At 38.1% G+C, this 22,816-nt stretch overlaps 3 protein-coding genes across 3 annotated transcripts in view; 2 read left to right on the top strand and 1 right to left on the bottom strand.

Moving 5' to 3' along the window:
* Positions 1-22,816, top strand: part of LOC311291374 (uncharacterized protein) — a 668,579-nt gene that overhangs the window by 334,220 nt on the left and 311,543 nt on the right. The window lies entirely within an intron of this gene.
* LOC311291501 (uncharacterized protein) lies at positions 224-12,686 on the bottom strand. The gene is made up of 4 exons (XM_084410536.1): positions 12,624-12,686; positions 1,849-2,163; positions 1,404-1,751; positions 224-911 (listed from the first exon to the last, which is right to left on the bottom strand). Exons 1-4 carry the CDS (start codon positions 12,682-12,684, stop codon positions 814-816), a joined length of 822 nt encoding a protein of 273 aa, XP_084266662.1. The 5' UTR covers positions 12,685-12,686; the 3' UTR covers positions 224-813.
* LOC311298571 (uncharacterized protein) lies at positions 3,701-4,900 on the top strand (the record flags this gene model as incomplete). The annotated part of the gene is made up of 6 exons (XM_084421620.1): positions 3,701-3,706; positions 3,839-4,026; positions 4,120-4,225; positions 4,317-4,385; positions 4,464-4,617; positions 4,785-4,900. The coding sequence occupies exons 1-6, from the start codon at positions 3,704-3,706 to the stop codon at positions 4,898-4,900; spliced, it is 636 nt and encodes a 211-aa protein (XP_084277746.1). The 5' UTR covers positions 3,701-3,703.

Below are 22,816 nucleotides of genomic sequence, written 5' to 3'. Positions count from 1 at the left end.
TCATTACAGACTAACGATTTGAGGGGAGTGGTTAAGCGTTTGCCCAAACCAAGCCGTCAAACCTATCAGAGAAGGTCCTCCAAGGCAGAGGGGAGGGGCATTTTCAGATTTTGATTAAAGATTACGAAGCCAAACATTTTTTTTCTGTGTTTTAACTTGCACGGATTAATTGTTCACCACAAGACTAGTAATATGCGCTAACAAAGTAAATAGGGTCCATTTTGATTTCATGCCGACTTTAATAATGAGACTCTGATTGGTTTATTTCACGTTACACCCAAAACACACCCATTACTCATTAAGAGAATAGAGACAAAACACACCCATTACTCATTATGAGAATAGAGACAACACACACCCATTACTCATTAAGAGAATAGAGACAAAACACACCCATTACTCATTAAGAGAATAAGGACAACACTTTTAGATCATGCGCTGGCACACAGATCATTTTTCCTAAGTTGATGTAGTTGTAGTTACAACTGTTAAAAACAAAATGGAAATAGAAATATGTCATATTTTAATGCATGAACACAATGTCAAGGCATTTCTTTTACAAAAATAAATCCTCACTATGATTTTATTCATTTATCCTGGGATGGCGTGAGACTAGCTGTATAATATTTATAATTATTTTGCATCAGACAACAGAAAGTACAAATCATATGTTTCAAAATGTCATAAACTCACTGACAAATCTGACTAAAGACCTTTTATTGTAGATAATATGTGTGATGATAAAGCAGTCTGTGAGAGCCAGTGCAAACCACTGAAGCGAGAGACTGATGATGTGTGACAGTGATCATGTGATCATGAACCTTGTGTAGAAGCTGCTGCTGTAGTTCGGCTTGATGTCTTCTCAGAGTTTGAGCTTCTGACTGGAGTCAGTGTTGTTGAAGCGACTGGAGCTGCAGAAGATGAATGTTCAGACGCATCAGGACATTAACATCATATTTTCATATTGATCATGACATGCAGTTTGTGTTCAATCATCACAGCTTACAGTGGCAGTAGTTGAGAAGAGAGATGTTACTGTATCATTTATTCCTGGTTTATATGAGAGTGAAACACAGTGAGCTGCTTCCCATAAACCTTCAGCTTTCCTGAATCAATGACATTATTAAGCCTTATAATTCCTCAAACTGCATAACAATCCTTATAATTCCCAATATTGACGTCCCTCATGGGTCATACATGAAATATTGCATAAATCAGAAGAGTCTATTTTAGCCTAGTATGACCCATAGGAGGTCAATATTGAGAATTATAAGGATTTTAAATGCAGTTTATGACTTTGACCACTAATATTTTACAATTGCCAAACGTATGAAGCCATCAGGAAGAGTAGAGCCAGTGTGTGAAAGTTTTCACAAATCTGTCTGAAAAGAGTGTTTTCTCACCTGAATACTTGACAGTGTATCTGACTGAGGTCTTGACTTGATTTCTGTGAGTAAGCTGACATCTCCACTCTCTGTTGTTATCTTCATTCAGGAGTGTTGTAGTCAGAGTGATGATACAGTGATATTGATCTGATGATGATAATATCTGATATCTGGAGTCTGTCTTCAGATCAACACCAGCCTGATTCACCCACAACAGCTCAACTCCCTCAGAACGAACCCAATAATCACAGGATAATCTATAATCTGAATACAACTGACAGGAGAGAGTCACAGAGCGGCCTGGACTGATCTCAGTCTGTGAGGATGAAGATGATGATGATGATGATGATGATGGAGACACTGAAACTGAACACAAGACACAAATCACAGACTCTTCAATCATCATCTGAGTTTAAAGGGAGAATCTGCCCTTTTTAAATTGACCAGATAATCATAAACTTACCATGAAGAACATGCAGATAAACATCAGCATCAGGTCCTAGTTTCTGTCCGTTCACATATTGTCTGCATCTGTATAATCCATAATCTTCTTCTATGACGTTCTTGATGTTCAGAGAGCAGTCAGACTCCAGACTCAGTCTCTCATGACTCTCTGTGTCTTTCCTCTTTATCCCTAAAGTAATCAGTTCAACTGCTGCTGAATCTCTGCTGTAGATCCATGTAGTTTTAGATTTGCAGTCAGGAAGAGCATTATTACAGGACAGACGAGCATTTTCACCAGAACTGATGAACACATGATCCTCCACTCCACTGATACCTGAAACACAGTATATCTCAGTGATCATTATGATATTAATAAATGAAATCAATAAACCATACCAGCATAAAAAGCAGAAGATTCAAATCATACAGTCTTTTTCCGGTGTTTGATAGTTAATGCATTAATTAACATTTATGGATAAACCAAATCAAACGCCTCTTTAAGAAGGAATAAGAAATACTCTGACTTTGAAACAAATGTAAATAATGTAATATCATCATATCTTGAACTCTTGATTTCAGCTTTGTCATAAACATTACTGGACGGCACAGGATTAGTTGATCCTCCTCTTCAACCGTAGAAAATACACTAATAACTGACCTTAAAAGCTCTTTATCTGTTCTGTGTTTCTCTCTTTCCTTCAAACTCACCCTACTGTGACTTATGCACAGCTAAATACAAAATAACAATTCAAAACCCACAAAGAATATTTGTGGAACAGTTCCCAAAGGAAGGAGCAAAACTCAGGGAAGGTTTGCTGGGATCAGTAGTTCACTCTCCATCCAGACACAGTCGTGATGATACTGTACTTCTGTTCTCTGACCACACAACATCACTGAGCTGAGCTGAACACTCGTTGTGTGTTTGATAGTAAGTTTATGATCAATCATGAGCTGAGTTTGGGGAGTAGTTAACAGTGAATGTGATCATGATTAGGGCCCTCTCAAGTAAAGTCATGACAAAATAATGCATTAACAAATCATTCAATACAATATGATTAAACATGCACTAGGAGAGTGAGTGTATTTTTTTATTTTATTTTATTTTTTACATTTTTAATTTTTTTGTTTACTTCTCATCTATACATTAATGCTATGTTTTGGGAGATTTTAAGTACTTTTGTACCTATTTACTGCAAAATACCTCAGCTACCCCATTAGCATGCATATGAAATATTACCTTTTTATTACCAAAAAGAAAAACATTAATGATGATCGAAATTAAATATGAGTTGTTTCTGGATATTGATCTCGGTGTGAGATGCATAATTCTTCATCTGCTGGTTAGAATTGTTTTTGCATGTAGTTTTTAGTTTTGCCAAAAAGTGTAATTACCGTACACTTCCAGCAGAGGCGCCATAGAGATCCATTCATTTTTTTAGATGTGACTGACTGCTCTTATAACAGCTTTTGTTATGAATATATATATTTAAACATTTTAAAATACATTAAATCAGTGTTTTTTTGTTGTTATTTGAGGTCTTTTGAAGTGTCTTGTTGTTGCAGTAATGACACATAAATTTGCACGATCACGTTCGTTCCACATTGTATTTGTGCTCTAGTACATTGGCGTATGGAAATGTTCAGATTTATTCTGGACTTATTGATTTTTTTTTTTTTTTTTGACAAATGAAAAATAAAAAAAAACAATTTTCATTCCAAAGACATTCATTTAAATATAATCATTTGCAATGAAAATGCACAAGAACATTGTATAAGGTTGATAGTCATTGTAAATTCTTCATAATGGGTGTTCTTTCTTCAAACAGGGGCTACCCCTACAACATTTTGGGATTGACTGTGGATTATTTATGGTTATGGTGAGTTGCCAGGCTCATTTTCAGGATGTTTAGTGATGTCCACACAACATCCATTGTCCATTTTTATTCATCTTGGTTAATTTATGCTCATACAAATGGCATGGCAACATAACAGCCTTTCTGCCTTTACAGTATACCTGGTACATAACTATGGAGGCAGCATTTGATTTCACCACCGTAAGTGCAGTCTTGGTGTTGACAAAGATGATTAATGTTAATTGTGGTGAATTACATTACAACTGTTCTTATCTTCAGTCTGACATGCCATATCTGAGGAGTTGGTGGTGCAAGGTTTTGCTGGAGAACCTTGAAATTGAGGGGTATGGTTTGTGAAATGAAAAGTAGTACATTAATAGATACTATTGTCAAAGTGGGAAAGCATGATGAACATATTTGGTCAATGTCAATTACAGACATGGTCGAAGATTTGCACATTTTACAGAGGAAGGCAAGAAGATGGGGGATGGGAGTCTGCTGCCTGTCTTTCGTGTCCCTAGGAAAAGGAGACGCAGCACTTTGGTAATATTTCAGTAAAAAAGTAGTGAAAGTAGCATGTATAAATGTGCAGCTGTTTCTTAAATGATCTGTTTTTCTGTTTTACTTTTTGAAGGTACCTACACTCCCAGCAAAGATCAAAAGGATTTCACAGGATGGTGCAGTCGCCACTGACATTTTGCAGGCATGTGTTCATATTCACTTTAATGTTGATGAAATGGCTTGCAATGACTCCATATTAAATCGTGTTTCAAATCTACAGTTGCCCGATGACATTCTCCAGAGGATCCTTGTCTTCGTAGTTCTAGAAGACGGCTGCTCTGCAATCCTGAGGCTGGCTCTGGCATGCCAGACATTTAACAACATTGTCAGCCAGGAGCATTTTCAGCAGGAGGCACACTTCAGATGGCTTGATAGTGAGTTCAATAAGTGTGGTTGCCCCATCTTGTTTTTTGTCTAAACAATTAGGCTAGGTTAATCTCACTCTCTTCCATTTCCCTAACTTGAAACTTTTTACAGTTAAAGATTTGTTCATTTATTGTCTGAATTGTGTGACTGTCGTTGTCATTTTGATATTGAACAGGTGTAGTGAATTGGGAAAGACTTTCAAAGAGACATCGGCAAAGCTACAGAAAGCCGTACACCATCTCTAGATGCAGCCGTCTACAATGCAGCCAGCTTTACAAAGACTGTGTATAATTGAGTTTCTAATAATTAAGATATTATAGATAGATAATTTAGAAAAAGTCACAAAATCTTATTGCACTGAGATGAAGGAAACCATTTTTTTTGAGTGTCGATTGGGTCATATTGACCCCAAAGGACAAATTAGGGTTCGGTCCTGGAGGGTTATACTGGGTCACTGTTATACTGTTATAGTTATTGAATCATCATCATCACATTGTAACATAAATTCAATGCCATTATCATTGATTTTTGGATGAAATCTAAAAAAACAAAAAAGATGGGTGCTAAAGTGATGTTGATTCAGTGCAGTTTACATTGACACATTAACATTGATTTAACATTGTTTGGATGGTTGCTTGCTATCTGGGACCCTCATCAAACACAGCTAATCAATGTCTCCAGGATTACTAGAAAGCTACAGGCAGGAGAGTTTATCAGGGTTGGAGATAAACTCTGCAGGACAGTGGCCCTCCAGGACCCAGTTTGCCCATCCCTGGTTTTCTTTATGAAGCATGTCACCGTTATTGAGATTCACGCGCTGATTCTTGAGGTTTGAGTGTATCAGTGAAACAGTAGTTCAAAATGTTTAGTGTTTTTCTATATGTTTTACTCTAATCAATTATATGTAATTAATAACACACATGACAGTCTAGAAGAGATCAGCTGATCAGAGCACTACATGATGACTATATCGTTATCATCATCATCAAGTAGATGACATCATCTGATCACATTAGTAGTGGGAATCTAGTAGTAGTAGTATATTTATCAGTGATTTTCCCCATCATAGATAACGTTTAAATTACCAACTTTTGGTACATTCATATGGAGAAGAACCATCATGATAGAAAATAAAAAATAATAATTGAATTGAAAGAAATAAGAAAGCTATAAGAAATTGAGACTGAGACCAAAAACGCAGCATGTAACTGTTAAAAAAACTGATTACACGCTTGTTTATAAGAAAGTTTGGGAATTATTAACTCATTTATGTGTCCAGCGCTGTCACATCACGTCAGGTGTCAAAAGAACGAAAGACTCAGAAGAATCAGACCCGAAGACTCAAGAGATGAACTAATCATTTATCTTTCCGGTACAGAACCCATAGGATTTTGCACATGCACGGTCAACACAAACTGAACTAAACACTCTCTGAGATAACTCAGAAGTCCTGAGTCATATTAAAGATTTGTTCAAAATAAACGAATCGTTCATGACCGACCCATCACTAGAACACATTTGTCTCTTACTGTTCTTGCCATAACACACAGTTCCAGCAGCCAGAGAAAAACTAACATTAAAGTGTTACTCTCACCAAAATGCAACTTAGGGTCTTTTTGTTCATCTACCCGAGGCAAACTTTCATTTAAAAGCATAATTAGGATGGAAACGCCACTTTTAAGATTGACCGTATTTACATTTTCGGTCAAATTGCCTCTTGAATGGGAGCGAATGGGGCACGACCATGGGCGTTGGAAGAAGAAAAAAAGTGGGTGGGTCCTCCCCCAGAAAAATGTTACTGGAGTAAATACCATTTCATGTATTCTGGCACCTTTTAATTAAACAAGTAAACTAAACTCCACTTCACGTCGGGCGGTTCTTTGCCTCCACGTCGTGCATTAAATGCACAGCTATCCGTGGATTATCCCCCTAATACTATGGTCATTTGCCAGCAATGACAACTTAAAGCTGTTATTGATGTTTGCAACGCAATATTTGACTGGAAGGGTACAACGGGCGGTTACTTCCGTCAGTTGCGACTCATTGAGAAATATAATGTAGCGTTTCAGCGGAAATGGAGTTTAATTTATTAGGGAATTCCTCAAGTGGAATGGATTTGACTGACGGCGCTCTGAAAAGCGAACAGACAAATGCGCTGAATTAGAGACGGTAAAAGTGAGTGGGTATAATATCATTGGTCTTAAAAAGTGGGTGGGTCTTGTCTATATTTTTAAAACACTAAGAAGGCTCAACACAACATGAAACTTTGCTGGAAGTATCACCAGGGGCTCTACACATGAACTCAAGCATTGAGAACATTGTCAGGGTGTCTACAGATATGAACAAGTTAAATTTAAGACTTTTTAAGACCTTTTTAATGCCACTTTGAATGAAATTTAAAGGGTTACTTCAGGATTTAGCATTAACCCATTTGTGCCCAAATTTTTCTGAATGGTTTCATGCATATAATCCTGTTAATAGTGTCCTATGTGAACATGTTCTGCATTTATTTTCCCCAGGTTTTTTTTTTTATTTCTTGAAAATCATATTTGAATGTGCGGCAACTATAGTTGCCGGTGGGCAAATATGTTGTATGCACCCCTTCAATGTAAAATATGAATAGGAGGAGAACATTTCGCATTTATCTCAAAATAACTGCTTTCAACAGATCAATCTTTATTCATAAACAAATTTATTATGTATAAAAGTCGAAAAACATTTGATGCAGACCCCCAAAAAACTGCATCTAGCTTATAATCTCTTGAATATGAAAACACAACAAACAACAAATCCATTTGCCTTAACCATTGTGCGCTGTTCAGGGTCTTTTTGACCCACATTTCTGACTTTCATTCATGGGGATAACATGGATAATTTGACATGGTTTAGTGTAAGATTTTTGCCCATCTTTTGGAAAATGCAGTTCTAAAAGTAACAATTTATCACTTTAACCAGTAGATGGCTGCAGAGCACCACTATTTGCTATTTGCTTTTTGACTAACTGAAAGACATCTTTTCACAAGTTTTTCCAGTTGTACTCATATCTACATATAATGAAATCACAATTATAATAATAAAAGTTACTTTTTGTACTGAAAAAAAATCTGTTTTTCAGTAATGTTATATATTATGATTAGAATCAAATGAATTTGATCAATGGACAAAATTCATTCTAAAAATCAGAAACAACACAGAACACACAGACAGAAATGAAGTGGCACACTTTAAATTTGTAGAATTATATGAAAAACAGATGTTTGAAATAAATGATAAACTCTAAAAACTCCAACTTTTCTCTTTGTAACATCATGATCAGGTTTGATTCGAATCATAATGGAACATTATTGAAAAACTGATTTTTTTTTTCAGTACAAAAACTGCCGAACTTTGACAAAAAGTAACTTTTATTGTTATAATTGTGATTTCATTATATGTAGATATGAATCTAACTGGAAAAACTTGTGAAAAGATGTCTTTTAGTTTGAAACTTTTAGTACTTTTAGAGCTCTGCAGCCATCTACTGGTTAAAGTGATTTTTTTTTTTTTTTTACTTTTTACTTTTAAAACTGCATTTTCCAAGATTTGGCCAAAAATCTTACACTAAACCATGTCAAATTAGCCATGTTATCCCCATGAATGAAAGTTAGAAATGTGGGTATTTTATAAGGCAAAGTTTTTATTTATTTATTTTTTCTTTTTGGAGAATTTTTCTTTTCTTTTTTTTAACATTTTGTGGAGTAAAAATGTCCAAATGTAGAGTAAAAACATTAATAAACTGAGTAAAATTACATTTGTTTAAAATATATATGTTGTTACAAAATAATATTTTGTTGCCTGGGGTCTCTCAGACCCCAAATAGCCTGACTGTAAACCGCAAACGAACAGCGCACAAGGGTTAAAGTTGTGGAACATAGTGCAGAACAAAGTGCAGCCATAACAGGGCATTGTGTATCAAAAAGTTAAATGAAAATAAATAAATACAAATAAATAGAATGAAGAAAATATATCTATATAGTGTCATTTAAAGGGTTAAGTTATGTTTATGCACTAAACAAGACCAATAAACTTGATTTATTAACCTATTAACACAGTATACCCCATTTTCCCATGATATATGTACTTACAAGGCATTTGCCCACCGGCAACTATAGTTGCCGCTTGGACTTTTTACTAAGTATACAAAAAACTATAGATCTCTTGTAAGATTTGTTTTGATCGGCTGATTCTAGAGACCTTCATGATTATGTAGATATATATATGTCAACAAAAAATACTTATTAGTAACATGAAAATGACCTTTCTTTGGGAGGGTTTGCCTTCGCCCTGCTTCCTGGAAATAGGGGTAGGAAGTTGACGGCCTCACGTGACAGGGAGGAAGTGAATACCTTTTTTTTTTTCTTGAAATCCTTTATTTGGTTGTTTGCTTGCATTCCATTGAGAAATAAAACATGGACAACATCTAGAAAAATATTTACAAAAGGAAAATGACAACTATGCACTGCGGCAACTATAGTTGCCGGTGGGCTTAAATGGGTTAAGCTTTGTATTAGTAGAAAACCTGTAGTATTTTCGAATTCCCATGCTTTCCACCCTCATATCCCCCTGAGAGGAGAGATTTATGTATTTTTTGTCTGGAAAAAATCCTCCGATGACGCAAAAATCGTCATTTTGCGTCATCGGAGGATTTTCTGGCCAGAGGCTAAAGACTACAGCCAGTAGATGGCGTTGTTCCGCATGTTTTCAGCCCGCCCATACAGGGTGGGATCTCACTCACAGAATGTACACACAGTCAGCCGTCTTTCTTTGGAAGCTAAGCTAGCAGGCTCTTGTTCTGTGGAGAAAGCTGAATAGTAGGAGAAAGCTGAGTAAGTAACCATCCTCCTTTTCCCGGACATGTCCGGCGGGCGAGGATCGTTCAAAATGTCCGGGATTCGGCTTTTGCTTTCTGCAGTCGCCATTCATTGTTTACATGCACACCTCATGTTTCAATCTAACTGAATTCATTCCGATCGGTGAATCTGAATGTAGTGTTTACATGAACGCTAAACAAGTGATCGGTTGATGTGCGTTTTAACATTGCTAAGGAAATTCCCGCACCTCCGTTGCGAGACCGGCGCGTCTCAGTAATGACGTTAGCTACTCACTAGTAGCCTTAGCCTAACCTTGTTTTCAACTGCGCTGTCTTACCGGTAGGCGTGGCCTCCTAGGGCAGCGAAGCAAGTGCATTCTGGGAGTTGTTGTCTTTCATCCACATAAGCCAAAAATACATTTTCTGGCTTTTCTCAGTCTAGAAAGCTCCAAATTAAAAAATTTCTTCACATTTCTTCTACATAAATTACCTATTTTAAATACACATTCATCTTCCCAGAGGTGAAGTATCCCTTTAAGACCAAACCTGTGATGGAAATACACATTATATTACATGCGTATATATTAGGGGTGTAACGGTTCACAAAATTCACGGTTCAGTTCGATACGATACACTTGTGTCATGGTTCGATTCGGTACGTTTTTGATACAGCATAAAGAAATTAAAGGTATAGTTCGCCCAAAAATTATATTTAAGCCATGATTTACTCACCCTCAAGCCGTTCGAGATGTATATGTCAATCTTTTTTCAGACGAACACATTTTCAGTTATTTTAGATAATGTCTTAGATCTTTCAGTGGTTAGAATGTGAAGCTATGGGGTCCAGCTCGTTGAAGTCCGCAAATGAGCATGCATCCTCCACAAAAGTAATCCATCCGGCTCCAGGGGGATAAACTAAGGCCTTCTGCGGGTAATCCGTGCGGTTTTGTCGTAAAAATATACATATTTAAAACTTTATAAACGAAAATAACTGACTTCCGGTGGCGGTCGGCGCGCGTTCATGGAGATGGAAGCGTCGTGACGTAGAACGAACGTGACAGCGCAGCCAGAGAGCAGAGCAAAACAAAACTCTACGTTCGTTCTACGTCACGACGCTTCCTACGCTACGTTCTATGTCATATGCCAGCATCCATTGCCGTGAACGCGCGTCGACCGCGACCGGAAGCCAGTTATTTTCGTTTATAAAGTTTTAAATATGTATATTTTTACGACAAAACCGCACGGATTACCCTCGGAAGGCCTTCGTTTATCCCCCTGGAGCCGGATGGATTACTTTTGTGAAGGATGCATGCTCATTTGCGGACTTCAACGAGCTGGACCCCATAGCTTCACATTATAACCACTGAAAGATCTAAGACATTATCTAAAATAACTGAAAATGTGTTCGTCTGAAAAAAGATTGACATATGCATCTCGAACGGCTTGAGGGTGAGTAAATCATGGGCTAAATATCATTTTTGGGCGAACTATCCCTTTAATGCCAGAGAAATGTCCTTGATTTAAATGTTTTATTCTTTTTTTATATTAAAACTAACATCATAAAGTATGATATTTTTTTTTTACTTTGAGCAATTCTAGAGCTATAATTGACTCTTCTTAGGAGCATATAAAACAAAACAGCTCCTTGGAAAAAATAAAATGTCATATTGTAGTAGTTATAAACAAAGGATTATTTTAGTTCAGATTAACATTTGAGGGCAGCAATTGTATTCATAATGTCAAAATAAAACCGACGTGTTACTTGAAGGCATTATAGCCTACTATTCCTGCCAAACTTCCATGGTTGCAGTTAGTGTTACTACAGTAAATCCATTGTAAATGTTGTTGATCTGTGGACACTGATAGTTCATTCATGGCACAATGTTTCTTGAATAGAAATATGAATCTGAATCACTAGATCTCGCAGCGATGTTATTACTTCTGTCAGTTCTGTGGCGAATTAAAATGCTTTCTTTACTGCATCTCTTATTAGCGCTGTGTAGTAACAGTGTCGCATGATCACGATCGGCTCGCGCTGCACTGGTCCAAACTGATAAACGGTCCTTCAACCACACAATAACGAGCAGTTTCGTTCTGCTTGCATTACGTTTGCCATTTGATGTTGGGCAATGTTGTGGTCGCGCATTATGAGCGTAGCCTACTCTTCTACATTATGAGCGCGCTTGCCACGCGCAACGCGCCTACATTTGAAATAACAAAACAGCGTTACAAGAAAAAGCCTACATTATCATTATCAATAGCTGTTTATGTAATAAAATCTGAATCATTCTCGCGATTCGATGCTTCACTGGTTATTTGACGGACATTAGGTCCGACTGGAGAAATTTTAGCGGTAACGTGGCCAGAAATATTTAAGACCTATCGAATCTGAATTTAAGACATTTTAATACTTTTTAAGGCCTTTTATTAGGAAAACTTTATTTAAGACATTTTAAGACTTTTTAAGGACCCGCGGCCACCCTGATTGTGTACACAGAGTTTACTAAAAAGAAAGGTTTTGAACAACTCACTGTAGCTCCGCCGGCATTTTGACAGTCAAAAATAGTCGATAGTTCTTAGGGCTCTCTCTCTCTCTTTACTTCCTCTTTTCTTTGTCTCTCTCTCTCTCTCTCTCTCTCTCAGGAAACATTTACATGCCTATTTTAAGTATTTAACCATATTTTGTCATTAAACCTTTTCAATACCAAATAATGTGCTAAACAGTTTTGATTTGGTATTGACTTTGAAGTGCTACATATTGCAATACAATATCATCACTCTCTACAGCAACGCTCTCCCACATATTAATCTATTGTAACTGCGCTTATTTCCGTCGTTGGTATAAGTAGCACTGGGTGGAATAGACAAGAAATGTACAGTTTTCTACCATCTTGCTGACAACTTTTCTTTAGTCATTCGGCAGTCTTGCAGCTTGAACCTCTGCAGGAAATCCACCCTTACACTCTTAATATGAAGATAATTCTTCATCATCAGATGTTTGTGTGACACTATGTCCAGTATCAGGAATAATACAGTATGATCTGTGTGTATCAATACACAACTCTGAGATCACAACGTGAATGTGTGCAAGAATAATGTGTTCAAATGAACTCTTTCCAGACTAATTCCACTAAATGTCTTTAGAGAAAATACAGATTTCTTTACCTGTGAGAAGTGAAGAGAGAATGATCAGTCCCAGCAGACACAGATCACACTTATCAGCCATTTTGTGCTTCTGTCAGTCTTTCTCTTGATTATATATAGTTACAGCTCCTCCTCTTCATTATATATAGTTACAGCTCCTCCTTTAAACATCATCAGCTCCTCCTCTAGTTGGTAACTTCCTCTAGTCATGTTTCCATCACCCTGGTTTCATGCGCACAGAAGTATTGCATCAGAAACGAGTGATGGAAATGGCAAATTTCCCCCCAAAAAATCCCTTAATTCGTATAAAAGTTTCGAATCCTACAGCTTTACGGCTCTACGTCACTAGAAGACACATTTGCTTATAATGCCTTCGCTTTACGTTTGGATGGAAACCCAGCTATTGTAGATACTGATTATTTGTCAGAGAAAACAATTTCATCATAATGAAATATAGTTATTTTTAAGTGACCCAATACAGTGTCCTCAGAGTGATTTCTATGTGTCTATTTTTATTTTTTTTTACACAATCTTTTTGCATCATATCTCTAACACATTCTGTTGCTTGTTCAGTTTACATACAGTTTTTTTTTATTCGCTTTGGTACTATTTTCACAAGTAAATTCATGAAAATGTCCGGAGACAAAGTGAAGCCAAATTAGAAACTCTTACTTCCTGGGGGTCGAGCGTACTGCGCAGACTCAAACTGAGCTTGACGACATAGATGTGACGTGAGAAAACCGTCTGTCTTCTAGTAGCTGTGCCAAGAGAAATCTGAATCATTACCTTCCGAAACTCGCAGAGACGGAGAGCGTGAGTAGGAGCTGTCCATGATCTTGGAGCAGGAGAAACTTTTTGTTGGTGTTCTGATTAATTATTTTGTCATTTTGCCTCGACGTCCTCCCGATTGCCCGCGAGCTTCTACTCCTGTCCATACGGTAATTTCCTACTGTGCGACAGAGAGTCGCGTGGCTGTGACGCAATCGTTAGCCTATTTTTACAAAAACTGCTTCTACAGGGCCATAACATAAGCTACAAGGTAATGGAGCCTTATATACATTTTCGTGTTTCTTTAGAAATAAACAATGGACAAATGGAGTCTTTAAACGCCTCAGATGTAAAGTTATTCGCTGTCAAAGTGACGCCAAAATGAATGGGAGTCAATGGGATGCTAACAGCAGGTGGGGTTCCGCTAGCCAATGGCGGCTTTTATTATTTTATATAAAATAAAACACACACCCAAGTACTTTTTCAGCTGTAATTGCATTATTGCATTTTGTTAATGTCAGTTTTGCATTTGGAGATAAGTTTTAGACTATATTTTTGGAGGGAAAAGCTTAGTGTTCATGTTCGCATGGGTAGTAGCACTGGCTTTAGCGGCTCTTACTTAACTTTTCCATTATCATTCATCTGATGATGGACGTCTCATGATATTTATTTTAGCACAACTGGGCTGTATTAGGCTATTGATTCCTGTGATTTTGCTTATAAATTCCGATTCAGCCATTAGCCTACCTTTGATCACGCAAAGACGTCTGCGGTGGCGGTCCGTTCAGAATTCGCTTAGAAGCTATAGCTCACTTCTTCTGATGAAAGTGGCCACCCCCAGGACCACAACGTGAAACATGATCATGTTAAAACTAAGAATATAATGTTAAGATTAAGCCATACACATATTATCAAAACTATAACGGATTAAAAACGAATTTACGCTTTTATGTTTGGGTCTATAGGTAAGTGCAGAGTACAGAGTAGGCTAAGAGTAAGGGTAGCTGTAACTCAATCCAAGTAACTTAAGCAATTCACTAACAAAACACTTGTAACTTCTGTTACAGCTATTGAGACATCAATTAAGCATGGCTGATACAAATTAAGGTTTTCAAATAAAATATGTTTTATTAAACAATGACAGACAACAAAAAATGTGTGCTTGTGTGAGTGTGTGTGAACAAGAAAAACAAAAACCAGGGGCAGGTGATCCATGAAACAGACAGGACTGCATGGCCATAAAAATCCTAGAGGTCCAGCATTGTTCACACAAGCTGCTTCACTCAAGACAACAAAACATAATGAAAAGTTAGTATATCCCAAAAAATTAAATTAAGATTAAAATTAAGTCGCTATAAAGGTGGCAGCGATTCATTACCGAGCTCTTACTGTCACAGCTGACGAAGTCGCGCTACCTAGCAGGCAGTGCTTGAAAATTGGTTGAAACAACCAACATAAAATATAAATAATTACGCCGTGCATACAAATGAAGACCAGTATAAGCATCGCAAAGGGCCTCTGATACAATATAGACAGTTGACAATTCAAAAGAGGTCGATATTTCAGCAATTTACCTCTGGAACAACTCGACGCGCAGCAATGTAAGTGAATGGTGTCCAACGACCAAATGACAGTGTTTGGAACTAATCCGATCTTCAAATCCCGGAAGTAGGCGGTTAAAAGCGCCGCCATTTTTTACAACGGAGGTCTATGGGAGTGTTGCAGCTCTTTCTCTCTATGGCTCTGGAAAGGATGTATTACTTTATGTATTAAAGAACAATAAGGTTGTGAATTCATTTGTCAAGTGTTTTTTGATGCATTCACCCACCAACCACGCCCCCACCCCTTAACCACGCCTCCTCAAACCATGCCCACTCCCCTTAACCATGCTTCCCCAAACTACGCCCCCACCCCTTAACCACGCCTCCCCCAAACCACGCCCCACCCCTTAATCATGCCTCCTCAAACCACGCCCCCACCCCTTAATCACACCTCCCCCAAACCACGCCTCCTCAAACCATGCCCCACCCCTTAACCACACCTCCTCAAACCACGCCCCCACCCCTTAATCACGCTTCCCCAAACAACACCCCCACCCCTTAACCAAGCCTCCTCAAACCACGCCCCACCCCTTAATCACACCTCCCCCAAACCACGCCACCACCCCTTAACCACGCCTCCCCAAACCACACCCCCACCCCTTAATCACACCTCCCCAAACCACGCCCCCACCCCTTATCCACGCCTCCTCAAACCATGCCCCACCCCTTAACCACGCCTCCTCAAACCACGCCCCCACCCTTAAACCGACAGGAAACAGAGAACAAATAAGGAACTAAATACACAGAGCTAACGAACATGATGAATGACAGCTGGTGAGATGGGTGTCCATGGTAACTGATGATGGCGGGAAACTCAGACAAGGGAAAAAGGGAACTAAAGAATACAAACTAAAAGTCCATGAGAACAAAACTAAAAGAACATGCTATTACACACTACTTGTACAGTGCTGACAGAAAATGTTGCGGTTTTAAGTGGACTTGTTTTCATGGTAGGCCTACAAAATGTTTTTCTTTAGTAAGCTACACAGAATGTTCTACATTAGTTAACAGTCTGAAGTTACCAAGCAGCAGTGTATGTTAACGTTAGCTCAGTCAGCGTAAGGCTGACATCAACAGGTGTAGACAGAAAATCTGCTCTCTGCCTGGACTCGATTTGTGAAGCAACCCACACTTTGGTGATCCTCTACCTCTCATGATGCCACAGTGGATACAGGCAATAAGACGTGAAGCATCCACTGGAAGAATGGGTTAATTGTGGGATCCTGACACTCAACATTTTGTCACTTAGTCAAATGTCAGTTTTATATATTATATTTCTGTAAGCTAAGCTATACGTTACGCTCTGTCTCAATTGCCTGTATCCACTTTTGTGCCCTTAAACGCTTTTTTTGGGGGGTCAACAGCTTATAAAAACTTGTTTCTAGGGTTTTGTAGCTTGTTTGCTGTAGGCTACACCTTGTCACATAGCAGCTTTTAGACATTGTTCTTTGTTATAAGTTAGAAATGACAAGGAGGCGGCTTCAGGCAATACAAAGTCAATGGAGACGGTTGGCCTAAATGCGCTGTTTCTATTTCAATTCTTTTAGTGAACAGTGTATTTGAAAACTATATCAATATATAGCCTAGTAGGGAGTTAATAATTTAACTGGGAAAATGCACAAGAAAAATGGGCTCTTTGTAAAAATATGTTTTGTTTTGGTCTATAGGGTTAGAAAAAACAAAAACAGAATAAAAGCTCAAAACAAACTGTAGGCCTATATATATAATCATATAATCTATGTGATCAAAGCAACTCGCAGTGACCCAAAAGGAGTAGGCAGAAGCTTTGCTTATTACACATACTGTACATTTCAAAAGCACAGACGTTGACATGTAAAACATATATTTCCAGCATCAAAACGGTACAAAATGTTATGTATGAAAAAAGAAAAAAAACTAACATTAAAATAAGCTAAACCAACAAAATTCAACGATTTTTAAAATTGTTTTGGAAGCCATCTTGAAAACCTGGATAAGATAGCCATTTAAAAGAGGGATTTTCTAGACCTGGAAAAGAGGATCTAAAAGCAGTATAGTTAAACTAATACACATGCGTTTCTGCCTAATTGTTGTCTTTTGTCCTCTTAGTGTTCTGGCTTTGAGTTCTAGCGCTTCCAGAACTGTTTTAATAACCTTTGGTCTAGTTTTAATTTAGCAATGTGGAAATGAAAGCTTTAGCTTAAGTTCTGCCAGGAAGACTCAATTACTTCGTCACTTATTACCTTAATTTCTATCGAATCACGTCTTTATACTTTCTGTATAAAAGATCGGTACAACACATGTTTGAGTTTGCGGATGCCGACGCGACAACAACCTCCACCCTCCCCACCACCACCAGGATGGTCCTGTCCATACCTCCCAGGGGGGTCGGCTGCGTAGGGCAAGTGTGTTCACGACAAGTTGAGGTTTTCGCGGGCCAATGTGTGTACATCCAGATTTAAAATTCCAAGAGTCAAGATAGTCTATCTACACACGTGACTTTAACGTTTCCATGGTAATCGACTCGTGCATCACGACACGCCCACGCTCGCACCCGCGCTGTATCCTTCATTTTCATAGAGGTCGCAATGAGTTCAAAACGGCAAAAAACTCTTCACTCCTTTTTCCCGAAAAAGTCAAGCACTGTAAGTTGTCATGTGATATCCGAATTGTGTTGCACAATGATGAATAACTCTGCCTATTTCTCGAGTTTAATAATTAATTGAATAATAATAACAAGTTTTGTTGGAAATTGTAAATATTCACTACTCGCACAAACATGCGCTTATTTTCAGTCTTTTTTTTTTATTCTTTTTTTTTCACAGATATGTAATTCAAATTAGAATAAAGATGGTGATTGTTAATGCTGAATTTGGATTTTCATGCATTAAAGGGATAGTTCACTTTGAAATTAATTTTTGATATGTTTTAGCTTACCTCAAGGGCATCCAAGATGTAGGTGTCTTTGTTTCCGCAGTAGTTTCAATTTTGATATTTTTAGGTCAAACCGTTCTTGTCTGTCAGTCATATAATGCAGGTCTATGGTCACTGTCTCAAAACACAAGCACAGAGTCCAAATTAAAACAATTCCCCATCGTCCAAATTAAACAATTCCCCATCATAAGTACACATTGATGGCCTAAGACACGAAACGAGCGGTTTGTGTGAGAAAACGAACAGTATTTATATCGTTGTTATCTCTTGAAAACAGCACACGTCCAAATGATCTGACGGCGCGGGCGGGTATAGATATATACATAGATGTCGCCTTGGCTACGGTTTCATTCCAATGAACTGCAGTAGCGAAGGCGACATCTAGTGTATACATCTATACCCGCCAGCGGGCGGGTATAGATATATACACTAGATGTCACTTGGCTACGGTTTCGTTCCAATGAACTGCAGTAGCCAAGGCGACATCTATGTATATATCTATACCCGCCCGCGCCGTCAGATCATTTGGACGTGTGCTGTTTTCAAGAGACAGACAAGAACGGTTTGACCTAAAAATATCAAAATTGAAACTACTGCGGAAACAAAGACACCTACATCTTGGATGCCCTTGAGGTAAGCTAAAACATATCAAAAATTAATTTCAAAGTGAACTATCCCTTTAACAGACACTATATCTGCTTGAATCAGGCAGCGTTGTAACGTGTGTAGCCTACATGATGTTTACCATATATAATTCATTAACACTTTACAATTGTTAGATAACAAATTTTGTAGACAAACTTTAAGTTGTCTTGATAAAGCCTAACCAGAAAGTTTGAAGTAGTTTTAAAAGCTTGAAGTTTGACGTAGCCTACACAAAAAACAATTTGAAATATGTAAACAATATAGTACAATATACAATACTAGGCTATGTGCAGTATAAAGTACAGAACATCTGCATTTCTTTCTTTCTTTCTGTTTTATTGCTTTAAACATAAATAGCATATTAAGCCAATTAAGCAAAAACCTGTCAACAAAGAAACAAACCTGTCAACAAACCTGTCAACAAAGAAAAAAAAAAAAAAAAAAAGGTATTATGCTTGGCATTCTGTCCCCCTCACTTTTGAAATGATGGATACGCCCCTGGTATTTTCAGGAGTATTTTCAGAGCGGTGAACTCACTGTTGAGGTTTGGGAACATGTTTCTGCTGAGTGTGAGAACTCTGTTAGTTTAACCACACATGTTTATTAGAGAAACACGTGTGGTTAAAGAAGAAAGAAAAGAGGAACTGACATCTTAACCCACACAGAACTGATCATCTCTGAACCCAGTTTGGACTGAACCTGGTCAAACAAAAATAACTTATTTAATGGATAAATACAAGTATTTGTCTGGTACCTTTTATTGGATGCTGAATAAGACAAAACAAGAGAAGATTAACTTCCATATACTGCAGATCCTTTATGTATTCCTTAACATGTTTTTAATGGCAATTTATAGATGTTAATTTACTCTTGCAATATTAATAAGGTTATTAAAGGGTCATGAAACCCTAAACCAAATTTTCTGAGATTTTAACAGAGGTGTTGAACACCACTGAAGACAATGTTAGCATCTGTTAGATTTAATAGTAGGGGGAAAATGGTTAAATTTGAGTTTTTTTCCGCTATTTTCGTCTTCCGGGTTTAAAATCTTCATCAAGTCCACGTCACAGGCTGTGACGTGACAGAGCACTATAGTACTTTAGGCTTGTTCGACTTCATGCAGCTCTGCGCAGACCGATCGGCGGCTGACTTAAAGCAGTGCATGCCGGTTAGAAATTTTGTCCGACTTGATACAGCGCCGACGCCACGTGACTGTGACATATGCCATCAAAGTACCGTGAGAGCAATTCGAGAGTAGCCGGAGAACTCAGCCAGCGCAGCTTCTCAAGAGCGGCTGCACTGGGCTGCACGTGGGCTGATGACGACACAGCTGTTCCACGATTGGCCGGATTCACCGCATGACAATGATCACGTGTGTTTCGTGTTTATTCGAACACCTTTAGTTCCTCTAAAGCTCTCAAATCAGTTTATTATAACAGTGAACACTCTTTTCATGTCATTGTCATGTTATATTGTGTCATGTTTATCAAATTAAAACTGCTTAAAAAACGTAGACTCCACTTAATTGACAGTAGCTTATGTTGAACTTTATTCTTGTTCAAACAGACGCTGTGAAGCAGTACATAAAGTATTGAATGAAAATGTCTCTGAAACATCTGTGTATTATTTGGCAAATATTGCATTTATTTCACTGCAGCTGTGGTAAAGTATGCAAACACCACGTGAGCGGTCACTACGGGAACCAGAAAGTGTCCGACTTCACGTCTCCGTTTGCAGCTCCTCCCCGCCTGCACACGGCTACTCTCGCCGATCGGTTGCATCCAGCCGCAGGCGATGTCGAACACACCTTTTGATGACTCATCGGTGTCTCATAATTATTCATGACTGAGTTTTCTTATCCAATGAGAAGACACTGCCTCTTAATTATTCATGACACCACGTGGAACTTTCCAATGACAGACATGTCAAACTGTGATATCACGTAGTAGATGAGAGAGGCAATGATGGGACGCGCGTTTGTTTTCGTGGTGCAAAAGTTGCAGTGCATCTTTCCCCGCGATGCTTCTCTGGCTGGACTCTGACTGCGAGCGGTTGGTTGGCCATCAACCACGGACACATCTAAACTATGTGTGTGTAGCAACCATTCAACTGGGTCAGCAGGTTTCGTCTTGCGAGTGATGCGGTCCCGAGGACTTTTCTATCGCTTCAGAGGTGTGTGTGTGTGTGTGTCTAAAATGTAACCCTGACCGTTTTACTTGCCTTTTGTTAAATAATCACTCGTTATTAAAATGTAGATATTGTGCTTAGTTTGTGCAAATTTCTATGTCATTATCCATCTTTATTATGTGGGTTTAGGGGGCGCGTAGATCTAGGCTATAGCCTACGGAATGTTTTTTTTTTTTTTTTAAAGCGGAAAATGTATTATTTTCAAATATATGCATTTATAGTGTGTATATAAACATATATATTTTATAATGGCATAATTATACATATGCATGTACATTTATATGTTTTAATAAGGTGTCAGTGTATTTCATTAGATTTTAACTTTGGCAGCTATAAAAAAAAATCTACCATTTCCTCGTTTTACCACTGATTTTTAGTGACAGTCTTGTGTACTGCATTGAGGTGCTACTGGATGCATAGGCCACTGGCTTTGACCACACCTACTCCCCTCCCTTCTTCTTACAGCCACCACGCCCATTTAAGTTGCATTTTTCAAAAAGATTGTGAGCTAGACTTGAGTTGAAAGAGGGGGGTGTCGTGACCCTTTAATGCGATATATACAAATAACTGTTTTTATGTACTTATGGGACTGAATAATAAGTACTTTTTCTCTTGTTTTGTCTTATTCAGCATCCAATAAAAGGTACCAGACAAATATATCCGTTAAAGAAGTTATTTTTGTTTTACCAGGTTCAGTCCAAACTGGGTTCAGAGATGACCAGTTCTGTGTGGGTTAAAGGTACAATATGCAATAATTTTTGTCCGCTAGAGGGCGCTACATTCCAAACAACAACAATGGCGTAGCTTGATGACGATGTGAAGGAGCGTGGAATGATGGGAACTGTCGTTTTAAACTCCACCGTGGATGTAAATCAGTCAGACGGGAATCGAAAAATCATGTTCATGGATGATGAGGCTAAGTTCTATTTTTATAATGACATGCTTTTTGTGGCGAGGGGGGCGTGGTTCAGCGCGGTCTGTAATGGGAGAGAGAAGAGACGAGCAAGTAGGTCAAGTGCAAACAACGAACACCTGTGTCTTATTGCAGTGATCGGCGTGGAGAGACCGCTTATAAGCCGCGCTGGAACGAGAGAGAATTGGACGCAGAGAAAGAAAACCGGTGGATCTGAGAACTGTTTTGTCCCGTCGCGGTTGCCACGGTGAATGCGCGTTGTGTGGTTAGTTTTACGTGTTCTAAACAATTGTTGTAAAAGTACATTCGAACATACCCACATCATTTACCAAAATACTGATTAATCTTTATGTATAACACATGCTATATTTATTTACATGGCCATAAACACCAGATAAACAATGTCAATAAACTAAACACAAATCTAAAGCAATAATACTTTCCTTACATAAACATAACTATTACCGAATGCTACATTTGGAAAATATAAAATTAAGCATGTTTTGTCGACAGAACCAGCTGCAATCGGTAAAGAATAATTGTGTTCCATAACGACTGCAAGAAACAAGCTAACGTTTGTTGCTTGATAGACGCTACAACTACAACTTCCGCCTTTGTCCAGGACTCCACGCAGTACGAGCGGAAACCGAGGGTAACGCGGATATGACGCAATTGACTGGCGACTCAAAAATAGTTGGAAACATTTGGGATATTGTAAGTATCAACTTAACAAAATATATAACACTGGCCTTGAGATTATGGGATATTTTAATGCAAAATTCTTACATATTGTACCTTTAAGATGTCAGTTCCTCTTCTTTCTTTCTTCTTTAACCACATGTGTTTCTCTAATAACATGTGTGGTTAAACTAACAGAGTCCTCACACTCAGCAGAAACATGTTCCCAAACCTCAACCGTGAGTTCACCGCTCTGAAAATACTCCTGAAAATATGTAGTCACACTAGTTCCACATTGATAAATTAAAACTAGACCAAAGGTTATTAAAACAGTTCTGGAAGCGCTAGAACTCAAAGCCAGAACACAAAGAGGACAAAAGACAACAATTCAGTACAATTTGTTTGTTAACAAGTAAAAGACATTGAAAGTATTAACAATGAATGAACCCATTAGGATTGAGTTATATTAGACTGATATTCCTCTGCTCATGTGGGTTTTGTATAATTAT

Source organism: Rutilus rutilus, assembly GCF_951802725.1.
Source record: "Rutilus rutilus genome assembly, chromosome: 1".
Classification (NCBI taxonomy): Eukaryota; Metazoa; Chordata; class Actinopteri; order Cypriniformes; family Leuciscidae; genus Rutilus; species Rutilus rutilus.
Note: the sequence above shows the minus strand (reverse complement) of the source record. Positions and strands in the feature narration are given on the sequence as shown.